This window comes from Bubalus kerabau, chromosome 14 (genome assembly GCF_029407905.1).
Source record: "Bubalus kerabau isolate K-KA32 ecotype Philippines breed swamp buffalo chromosome 14, PCC_UOA_SB_1v2, whole genome shotgun sequence".
Lineage (NCBI taxonomy): Eukaryota > Metazoa > Chordata > Mammalia > Artiodactyla > Bovidae > Bubalus > Bubalus kerabau.
In genome coordinates, this window is record NC_073637.1 from 54,122,326 (window position 1) to 54,134,828 (window position 12,503).

At 34.6% G+C, this 12,503-nt stretch overlaps 1 protein-coding gene across 3 annotated transcripts in view; it reads left to right on the plus strand.

Moving 5' to 3' along the window:
* Window positions 1-12,503, plus strand: part of CSMD3 (CUB and Sushi multiple domains 3) — a 1,475,959-nt gene that overhangs the window by 1,088,396 nt on the left and 375,060 nt on the right. For all 3 annotated transcript variants that reach the window (XM_055546406.1, XM_055546407.1, XM_055546408.1), the window contains 2 exons: window positions 41-167; window positions 1,872-2,074. In XM_055546406.1, coding sequence (XP_055402381.1) covers window positions 41-167; window positions 1,872-2,074 — 330 coding nt within the window. The remainder of the gene's footprint in view (window positions 1-40; window positions 168-1,871; window positions 2,075-12,503) is intronic.

Consider the following 12,503-nt stretch of genomic DNA (forward strand, 5'->3'; position numbering starts at 1 on the left):
AGATTAAACTGTGACTTAAAATTGAATTAATTTTTTCTAGCTGAATGTGGAGGTCGTTTTAAAGGAGAATCATCAGGAAGAATTTTATCTCCTGGTTATCCCTTTCCATATGACAATAATCTGCGTTGCATGTGGATGATTGAGGTAGATCCAGGAAACATTGTCAGGTAAATGGATTTTATCTTTTCAAAATGACTAAGGAATCTGAATTTCCTGATCAGACCCTATATACAATTAATATTAAGATTTTTCTTTTTTTTTTTTTTTACCATTGGCAAAGAAAAACATGGTTTTTTATCTATTATAAAATAGGAGGGGAAAGTATTGATAAGCATGACATACTAATTCATAGGCCACAGCGTTGGTTCATATAACCCCTTAGAAACTTTTCACTTATAAGAGGGCACAAAAGATGAGAATTTTCCCTGCTGCTTGAGAGTTCTACTCTTTCAATTCTTCATGACTTAAGACACTGTAAATTCAACAGAATTCTGAGATTTTTAAAAATTAAAGAAGAATTTTTGATATTAAATTGTAATCCAGATTTAAAACTATGACAATTCACATATCAAACATGGATGTGATATATATATATATATATATATATATATATATATATAGAGAGAGAGAGAGAGAGGCAAAGAGAGTTGAGTGTGTTTATATAATTGGATTTCTAGCTTTTGGATTAGGCACAAGAAAATTTGATATTAATTTTGTCTAGACTAAAGCAAAATAAATTTAACATGAAGCATTTTTTTCTTTTATGTGCATTTTTGTGGTGGGGGACCATTTTCACATTCAGGAGGTTTCCTTTTACTTCTTTTTTGAATGTGAACTGTTTTTGCATTTGTGGAGTAAATCTTTGATTCTGATAAACAAACACACTAAAAAATTGATACAGTGGCTATAACACATACTATGGCATTAGATAACTTGAGTTCAATTCATGACTCTGCCACCCTTAGGGCAATCTTATTTAATCTGAATCCTACTTGCCACATTTGTAAAATTGAGATCAAACTTGTTCCTGCTTCACTGGATCATTATAACAATTAAAGGAAAAAAATAGATGTAATGCATTTTGCACAGTGTGTGGCACATATGAGCTCCTCTTAAATGTCACTTGTCATTGCCACATTTAAGTCATGAACACTGAAAAGAATGTATAGGTAGGTCTTCCTTGGGTTACATGCTGATAAACTGAACATAAGTCAAAAATGTCATAAACTTTTACATATAATATAACTAATCTACCAAAAATCATCACTCACCCTCACTTACTCTAAACATGCTCAGAGCATTTATGTTAGTCTACAGTTGGGCAAATCATCTAACCTGAAGTCTATTTTATAATAAAGTATTGAGTATATCATGTAATTTTATTGAATACTATACTGAAAATGAAAAACAGAACTGTTTTATGAGTGCATTATGATTGTAAATGTGTTGGGAGCTTGTTTTTGTGATCTTGTGACTGACTGGGAACTTAGTTTCCTGGCATTTCCCACTGTCATGAGAGAGTATCACAACTGAGAAAAGATAAAAATTCAGAGTACAGTTTCTACTAAATGTGTATCTCTTCTGTACCATCTTAAAGTCAAAAATTCCTAAATTGAATCATCATAAATCAGGGATGGCCTGTACACCTAAAGTTTTAATAATTTGCAGAATTGATATAATAGTATATTTAATCATATTCTAAAAAAACTATACTGTTCAAGAAAAATGCATTGTTTGTATATACATTTTGCATTATTCATTTTATTTGATAGAATAAAAGAAATATCTAATGTAAGCAAAGATCTTTTATATTCTTTATTTAAAACTGGATCCATGTTTAAAATAATCAGAGATATATGGTTCTCCCACAGCCTACAGTTTCTTGCTTTTGATACGGAAGCATCACATGATATACTCCGAGTTTGGGATGGTCCACCTGAAAATGAGATGCTGTTAAAGGAAATTAGTGGGTCTCTTATTCCCGAAGGAATCCATAGCACTCTCAACGTAGTGACCATTCAGTTCGACACAGATTTCTATATCAGCAAATCTGGATTTGCAATTCAGTTTTCAAGTGAGTTGGTTTTTTTTGTTCTTAAAGAAAAAATATAGAAATGTGACTTAAATCCTTCTGTTACTTTACTACTCAAAAACTTTCATTTTTAAATTATAATTATCTTAATTTTTTTAATTTTATTTTTTAATTGGAGGAAAGTTGCTTTACAATGTTGTGTTGTTAATTATCTTAAATATTCTTATTTCTCTTCTTATTCATCTGGAGTTAAGATAAACCATGGACTGCAGCCCACCAGGCTTCTCCGTCTGGTTCAAATATGAGAAAGGAGTATTAAGGTTGTATATTGTCACCCTGCATATTTAACTTATATATAGAGTGAAAGTGAAAGTGAAAGTGAAGTCGCTCAGTTGTGTTCGACTCTTTGTGACCCGTGGACTGTAACCCACCAGGCTCCTCCGTCCATGGGATTCTCCAGGCAAGAATACTGGAGTGGGTTGCCATTTCCTTCTCCAGGGGATCTTCCCAACCCAGTGATTGAACCCCAGTCTCCCACATTGCAGGCAGACGCTTTAACCTCTACACCACCAGGGTAGAGTACTCCTTAAAGTAAAGGTGTTATTAAAGTTAATTCATCAAGAGAAACCATTACATTATGCAAACTGATAATTTGAATTTACTATAAAAGTATATTTTAAAATGTAAAATTTTGAGATAAGAAAGGAAATGAGTATTTGCCATTACAAAAAGCAACCCTACATTTTTACTAATTTTATTTTCTTTTGTTAAAGATTTTATATTCACAGAAAACTTTGACAAAATATTTTAAATCTACTTTTACATTAAACATATCCTACCACAATAAAATTTCATTCACTCTAATTACCAGTGTTGATGGCTGTTTGTTTTTTGTGTTTTTTTTGATAAGTGGTTAACTATATGCTGTTTCTTAAAAGGGATTTTGGTTTAGTGGCTGAAAAAAATAAATGGGAGCTCAAAATAATTTAGCTGCTATATTTTTACTCTTATTATCAATACACATTATCTCTTTGAGAAAAATATCTAAGAGATCTTCTAATTTCATAGCCTTAAAAATCCTAGCACTTGAAACTTATTGAGATTTCCAACATCATCTATGGAAAGAGTGCAGACCAGTATTCTTCATGTGTGCCTTAATTCAAGTCTTGGCTTCTTATTAATTGCTGATTTTGGGCACTTCACCTCATCACCTGAGTCTGAGCTCTGTAATTCACATAGGGATAATGATGCTCATTTCATAAATAGATTATTAAAATTCAATATGATTATGTGTGCACAGTACTTACTACTGAATAAGTAGTTGGTGCCCAGTAAACTATTATCACTATATGAATAAATGTAAAATTGGAATCCTTTGGATAAAGCATAAAGAACTTATTTAATGATTGGCCTGAAAATGTATCACTTTAGATTAACAACTAACAATACAAATGTATAATTAACTTGATATATTTTTTGTTCGTGAAAGACCATTGTTTGGCATACTCAACTAACAGAAGTAAATGAATTGTTTTGTGTTAGAAATAAGGCTCATGTGAGAGATGTATACATCAGTATAGATGAGTCGATGTCTTTAGATTTGTACCCTTAGTATATCTTTTGAGACAGAAAAAAAAAAAAGGAATGAAAAATAAGAGAATAATTATATAATTAATGAACATAAAGGACTTCTAACTCTGCAACACACATTAAAAATTCTTCATATTTATATCTTGACTTTCTAACTTTTTTGAAGTTAGGGACAATATGTCAGCAAACTGTGATATCTGTTCGATTTCAGTTATTTATGATGAAAGTCTGGCAACTAACAACTCTCCTTTCATTTACCTTAAATTAGTAAAGTTTTACACATAAATGGTTATTGTGATTAAATATCTAAATGCAATCATATGAAAAGGTGCTTCAGGCTATTGTTTGTGAATGCCAAATGTATCTGCTTAATAGAAACAAGCTGTTTTAAATGCATTTCTGGAAATTTTAATGTGCATCTGTCAGTGAAATTAGTAATATATTTTTTATATATATTGTATCTGTAGGTCATATTAAAGTTATAGAAACAATATGCATCCTACCAGAGTTTTAATATATCTGCCTTCATAATATTCTTTTAAGATGCATAAAAATATATATCATTGATCAGAGACTAAAAATTGATTCACTAAAATAAAATTACCTTGATAATTAATATATTGTGAATAGCATCAATTCAGATTTCCAATGTGAAAAGTTTTTTTTTTTTTTTTTTTTATGAATGATTTCTTGCTTGGTGCCAAGAATCACATTGTGCTGTGCATAGTTACTCAGTTGTGTCTGACTCTTTGTGACCCCTTGGACTGTAGCCCACCAGGCTCCTCTGTCCATGGGGATTCTCCAGGCAAGAATACTGGAGTAGGTTGCCATGCCATCCTCCTGGAGATCTTCCCAACCCAAGGATTGAACCCAGGTCTCCTGCATTTCAGGGGGATTCTTTAGTGTCGGAGCCACCAGGAAGCCCGTTAAGAATAATGTTAAGTACTTTTTGTATGGTGATCTCATTTAATGCTCACAGAGCCCATATGAGATATACTATGCTGATGCTCAGTGCTGAGTATTGTCCAACTCTTTGTGACCCCGTGGACTGTAGCCCACCAGGCTCCTCTATCTCTGGGATTCTCCAGGCAAGAATACTGGAGTGGATTGCCATTTCCTTCTCCAGGGACATACACTATGTCATTCCCATTTGCCAAAAAAAAAAAAAATACACTGAGGTTCAGAGAGTGAGTTAATTTATTCAAGGTCATGCCCTAGCAGATGTTTGCAACTGTGGCTCAAATCCAATTCTGTCTGAAAGGAGATTAACACTGTGCCTGCTGCTTAGGAAATACCTAGCAGGCACTACTGCTCATTAATATACCAGATGAAAGACAAAGATCTTAGTCATATTTATTAGTTACAGTGAAGTTCTACAATTGCATCAGTTTATATTCTGATTATGCTCCCCAGAACCACATCTAAGGTCACACTTCCAAAAAGCAGATGATTTATACAAGTGAAGAACTGAGAAAGAAGAAAGAAAAGTGGTAGTATGTGAATTCCCAAAGAGTTCCAAAGAATAGCAAGGAGAGATAAGAAAGCCTTCCTCAGCAATCAATGCAAATAGAGGAAAACAACAGAATGGGAAAGACTAGAGATCTCTTTAAGAAAATTAGAGATCCCAAGGGAACATTTCATGCAAAGATGGGCTCGATAAAGGACAGAAATGGTATGGACCTAACAGAAGCAGAAGATATTAAGAAGAGGTGGCAAGAATACACAGAAGAACTGTACAAAAAAGATCTTCACGACCCAGATAATCATGATGGTGTGATCACTCACCTAGAGCCAGACATCTTGGAATATGAATTCAAGTGGGCCTTAGAAAGCATCACTATGAACAAAACTAGTGGAGGTGATGAATTTCCAGTTGAGCTATTTCAAAACCTGAAAGATGATGCTTTGAAAGTACTGCACTCAATATACCAGCAAATTTGGAAAACTCAGCAGTGGCCACAGGACTGGAAAAGGTCAGTTTTCATTCCAATTCCAAAGAAAGGCAATGCCAAAGAATGCTCAAACTACTGCACAATTGCACTCATCTCACATGCTAGTAAACTAATGCTCAAAATTCTCCAAGCCAGGCTTCAGCAATATGTGAACCGTGAACTTCCAGATGTTCAAGCTGGTTTTCCAAAAGGCAGAGGAACCGGAGATCAAATTGCCAACATCCTCTGGATCATGGAAAAAGCAAGAGAGTTCCAGAAAAGCATCTATTTCTGCTTTATTGACTATGCCAAAGCCTTTGACTGTGCGGATCATAATAAACTGTGGAAAATTCTGAAAGAGATGGGAATACCAGGCCACCTGACCTGCCTCTTGAGAAACCTTATATGCAGGTCAGGAAGCAACAGTTAGAACTGGACATGGAACAATAGACTGGTTCCAAGTAGGAAAAGGAGTATATCAAGGCTGTATATTGTCACCCTGCTTATTTAACTTCTATGCAGAGTACATCATGAGAAACACTGGGCTGGAAGAAGCACAAGCTGGAATCAAGATTGCCGGGAGAAATGTCAATACCCTCAGATATGCAGATGACACCACCCTTATGGCAGAAAGTGAAGAGGAAAGATCTTCTTGATGAAAGTGAAAGAGGAGAGTGAAAATGTTGGCCTAAAATCCAACATTGAGAAAATGAAGGTCATGGCATCTGGTCCCATCACTTCATGGCAAATAGATGGGGAAACAGTGGAAACAGTGTCAGACTATTTTTTTGGGCTCCAAAATCACTGCAGATGGTGACTGCAGCCATGAAATTAAAAGACGCTTACTCCTTGGAAAGAACGTTATGACCAACCTAGATAGCATATTCAAAAACAGAGACATTACTTTGCCAACAAAGATCTGTCTAGTGAAGGCTATGGTTTCTCCAGTGGTTATGTATGGATGTGAGATTTGGGCTGTGAAGAAAGCTGAGCACCAAAGAATTGATGCTTTTGAACTGTGGTGTTGGAGAAGACTCTTGAGAGTCCCTTGGACTGCAAGGAGATCCAACCAGTGCATTCTAAGGGAGATCTGTCCTGGGTATTCTTTGGAAGGACTGATGCTAAAGCTGAAACTCCAATACTTTGGCCACCTCATGGGTAGAGTTGACTCATTGGAAAAGACTCTGATGCTGGGAGGGATTGGGGCAGGAGGAGAAGGGAACGACAGAGAATGAGATGGCTGGATGGCATCACCGACTCAATGGACATGGGTTTGGGTGGAGTCAGGGAGATGATGATGGACAGGGAGGCCTGGCGTGCTGTGATTCATGGAGTCTCCAAGAGTCGGACAGGACTGAGCGACTGAACTGAATTGAACTGAACTGATATACATTCCCATTTAAAAGGGACATTTGCCCCCTCTGGCTATTCTCATTTCCCCCTATAGGAAGAAAGACTCATTTTAAAGTGGAGATTGAAATATGTTTTTTGTAAAGTCCTCTAATTGTCAAAGAAAGCAACTAATCTTGAAGAGATCATTAAGGTACTATAGTCCAGTAAATCACTTATGTAGGTCAAATTTGGCTTGTAGGTCAGAATTTGCCACTTCAGTGCTTTACCAGAATTTCTCCTTTTCCTCAAATAAAACTGTCTCATGTTACCCATTTATTTGTTTGTTCATTCTAGGAGAGTCTATTAAAGGACCAGATATTAAGCATATTTATCTCCAACTGTTTCTCAAGTGCATCTTTCCTTTAAACCAGTAAATCATCTTAGTTACATACACAACACACACAACACACACACACACACACACACACACACACACACACACACACCCTGTACTGTTTTCTGTCCTTAAAGTTTCTTTTACTTTAAATGTTTTCCTGCTCTTTTTTCATAAATCTTGCACTTTCTTTCAGACTTGGCACCAAGAACTCTATTATAAAATATTTTCTGACCTCTGCATAAAACATTTAAAAATGTTTATAAAACCATCTATTTTTTTAAAGCTTTATCTGACCTCCCTTTATAAAATGCATTCCAGCCCATCCTCTAGGCACTTGCTATAGTTTTTTCGCAAGTAAAGATGAGAGAACATGGGTTATCTGTTCACTGTTCCAAAGATGTTTTAATTATGTGAACTTTGCCTCTCTAAATGTCTGTAAAGAACAAATATTTTATTCAGGGTGATCATGTAATTTATTGTTCATATCTAAGATGATTTTTGAGAATAACAGGGGACACTGTTAAAAATTAAGCTGAACAATAGCTGTAAACTAGAACAATACTATCCAAGTCAGTTTGTATCATTATTTTAATCGAATCAGGTATGCATTCTATTCTCTTTCCACTCTCCATCACTACCACAATGCCTGTTCCTCTTTTGAGTGAATAGCTGTCAAATAATAAATTAAGAAGGAATGAGACAGCCAATAGTAGCAAAATTACCTTAAGCAACAAAATACAACCAACAAAATGTATTTCAGTAAACTTGGTACAAAGTGAGTGTAACTGAAATCTAGGTCCCATACCAACTTCATAATCATTGTCAAGCCACTATCAGCAGCCTCATGCCTTCTATTTCACAATCTATGCATTCTTTGTAGTCTGTCACTTTGCCACTTGGTATTACAATCTACAAGGTACTTTTGCTTAATCAGAGTTACTTAAGTCTGACATCGCCACCTCGTGCTGTCCTATGTTCTGTCCTTGGTTCTCAGCAGTCAGCTTCTGTATCCCCTACTTAAATTTAATCTGCTTGGCTCATCCCACTTTAGTTCCTCAGGGAGGATATCTTTAGGTATCATGCTGTCATTTGCCCACAGAATAGTTGATTTTGACAGAATATTTTTTATGTCCTTAACTTTTAACCTCTCTGTTAAGAATTTGCCCCTGCTGGATAATACAAGATGCCAGGCCCAAAGCTTATACTGTTGAAAATTCTTAAGGAGATGGATTCCTTAATTATGAGAGGTTGATGTCTCTGGCCTTAAAGAACTGTATGGTGCCCTTGCATTCATTCCCATCCTCATTATTACCACTTGCATTGCTGTAGCCACTCACTCCATTATCTGTAGCTAGACTTTTGTCTACATTTCCATCTGACTAATGTTTTGAAAACATAAATCAGACACTCCTTCCTGTTTAAAATTTTTTAATGGCTACACAGTCATAAATTTAAAATTGTAGAGTTACGTTTAAAGCAATTTGCACCCAAATTACCTGCCAGCTTCATCCCTCGCTATTCAGTTACATACATCTAGTCATCTAACTACTGTCCTGAGAAGACACTGGCCATTCACATTTCCAGTTCTTTTGCAAACTTTTTTCCATGTTCCTAGTATGTTTATGTCCACATTAAAAAAAATCCATAATTCTTAGTCATTTTCCAAAGCCCAGGTCAAATGATACTTTCATTACTGATGAACTTCTAGACAGAATCAGTCATTTTCATATCTGCAACTCCCTGATACTATGTGTGTGTTATATAGAATGGCTATATAACCTAGTTTGCCCAAGACAGTTCTGATTTATGCCTCATTTCCGGGCATCCTGACTAGTTTGCCATTTGGGCTGTATTTTCCATTTTTAACAAAGTATCATTTTTAATATTTATGTTAAAATAGCTGAGGTATATTTATTAGCTGTATCTTTGTATTTGATCTCATTGGAGAAGGCAATGGCACCCCACTCCAGTACTCTTGCCTGGAAAGTCCCATGGATAGAGGAGCCTGGTGGGCTGCAGTCCATGGGGTCGCTAACAGTCGGACATGACTGAGCAACCTCACTTTCACTTTTCACTCTCCATGCATTGGAGAAGGAAATGGCAACCCACTCCAGTGTTCTTGCCTGGAGAATCCCAGGGCCAGGGGAGCCTGGTGGGCTACCATCTATGGGGTCACACAGAGTCGGACATGACTGAAATGACTTAGCAGCAGCAGCAACAGCAGCAGCAGCAGTAGTGTGTGAGGTACGTTCTCAATGCTCAGAGTAATTATAATACATGATTAATTTTGCAAGATAAATATACTGCAAACCCATCTCTATTTTCCAGTCTTTTGTGGATTTCAGATAACTTAAACTTTCTTTTCATGAGTAACATATCAGTCACTTGAGGACAAAATGAAAATATTCTCAGATATTAATATCTAACCCATTCTGACCTTGGAATATAGTGGGAGAAGTATTTGATGCTCTTGCCTTGCCAGCTCTTTTGTATAACAGCAAGTTATATCATAATCTACGGTTTGAAAGATACATAAAGCTGTCAGGCCATGAGCTAGCCAGATAAGTGAGAAATATGTATTCTTGAAATACACACAGAAGTAGAAGTTGAACAGATGGGCTATAAAGCTATAGTCTGAATGTCTTTGCCATGAAAGTGTTTGTTATTTATTTTATGGGGTAAATTAACAATAATTTATTTTATCATAGAAATATTTTATTATTTTACAATAGATGTTTATGGTAGTTGTGGCCTTATTTAAACTCCACATTTAAGGAGAAAGTATAAACTGAATATTCATTTCTTAAGAAAGCTAATTACACCATGACCCATGACGTACAAAAGAAAGTTCACCTGAAGGTTGCCGTGAGGAAGAGCCCAAGCCAAGATTAAGAAGGAGGTCAGAGAAACTTATTATTGTGAAAGTTGAAATTGAGCTCAAATGGATAGCAGGAAGGGATCTAGAAGAATATTGTTTTTTATAATTTGTGAATCAAAGCATCTTAGTACATCCAGAAATACATTTTAAAGAAGCAAGGAATCCCACATGATCCCACTTCAATAAAACATATTTAGGTAAGTGGTAAAAATAATTTTAGTGGGTAAATTATGTATGGATTGGTTATTTTTATGTACAATCAAGTAATTAGTAGAATACAGAACTAAATGAAACTTTCTTGGCTTCTGTGTTATATTAACATTTTGTAAGCTATGGTGGGACTCATTTTATACTCTAAAATATGAAACATAATTAAATGGTGATTGGTTGTCATAATACACTGACAAAATCTGTAATTTTAAATTACCTGATGTATTAAATAATGTAGTTGATTTTTTAAAAGTATCTAGCTACTATAGGCATGTTCTTTTTGTTTGAATGTTTCCTTAAAAAAAAATGATTGTTTGAATTGTTTCCTAAATAAAATTTCTCCCTGGTTTTAGATTTATCCTGGGGACTCTGATATCATTGGTATTAATAGACCAATTTTTCCTAATAACTTGTTAACCTCAGGTGAAACATGGGATATTTTGATTGAGAATTTAATATATATGATATTAAAACATGAGATTTAGACCTAATAGTATATTAATATTTTAAGATGCTGATCCTTGATATTTTTCTTTTAGGAACAAATTGTCTACAAATTTTAATATGATAAGCTGTTGAAATACCTATTTGGATTAACTCTATGGTTCTTAGACTTTTATTATCTACATACTAAGGATTTTGTACAACTTGCTTGAAATGTCTGCTAATCATCATGCTTTTTACATTTTAATGTGCTAATCATCAAAAATCCCAATAACTTCTCAATTAAAACTAAAAGAAAATTAATGCTGAAAATGCACCTGGCACACAATATATGTTAACATATATGGGGATCAGAGTGATATCATTAACCATGTGAAAACTATAAGACATAAATCTGTTTAAAAAAAAGATTTTTCATCTAGAACAAATGAAAACTCTACTGAACTAATTTCGTCACTTAGTTCTAAATTCTCTTCTACATGTGTGGAAAGTGTTAACATGCCAGCTTCTTTAGCAGAAGAACGTCCCAAATAACAATTTTAAATTTACTTAGACTTTTTTTTTTTTTTTTAATGGTTCAGCATACGTGTTTCTGGGCTTCCCTTGTAGCTCAGCTGGTAAAGTATCCACCTGCAATGCAGGAGATCCTAATTTGATTCCTGGGTCGAGAAGATCCCCTGGAGAAGGGATAGGCTACCCACTCCAGTATTCTTGGGCTTCCCTGGTGGCTCAGATATTAAAGAATTGCCTGTAGTTCAGGAAATCTGGGTTCAGTCCTGAGATTGGAAAGATAACATGGAGGAGGACATGGCAACTCACTTCTGTGTTCTTGCCTGGAGAATCCCCATGGACAGAGGAGCCTGGTGGGCTACAGTCCATGGGTCACAGAGGAACACGTGCATTTGAAAAGATAAGAATGTACACTTGCCATTATTTGGAATTAAATACCAATGAGATACACTTGGTTGATAACACTATGCCTGAAGTGTTCTATATTATTATTGATATTTGTCTACTTCTTTTTTAATCTACTAATTAAAACCATATTGATAATCAGTTTTTATTGGACCCACCTGTGCATTCCACCATCATTTTCCCCCTCTATTTAATTATTAGTTAAATATTTTGGAGGTGGGGGTGTACTTGCTCTAATATTAATAACGTACATTTTTTAATCAAATCTACTATCAAATTCTATTACACAACCTCACATATAATGTAAGAACCTTACAATAATGTACTTCCAGTTCTCTCTTCTTTCCTTTGGGCAATTGTTTTCACTAATCTTACTTCTATTTATGTTAACAGCATATAACTTTTTTTTAAAACTTTTAAGCAAACAATTATCTTTTAAATATTTTTAAAAATGATACAAAAAACATATATTAAAATTATAGTATTAAGGATAAACTGTTTTGTGATAATAGTACAAATATATATTTTGGTGACATACAACTTCATGACAAAAACAAAGCTCTTATTAAATTAGAAAAAGATAATACAATTTGAATTGGTTGTGGAATACATATGATTCATAACTTCAACCAAATAATTCTATCAAAATAAAACTATCATTAAAATTTACAAATATTTTTATGTACAGCAAAATAATTGAATAACCTTTTCTTTATGTATGACAAAGAAATGCTGATTTGAAAATAAATATATAAACTTTAGTATATCAGTACT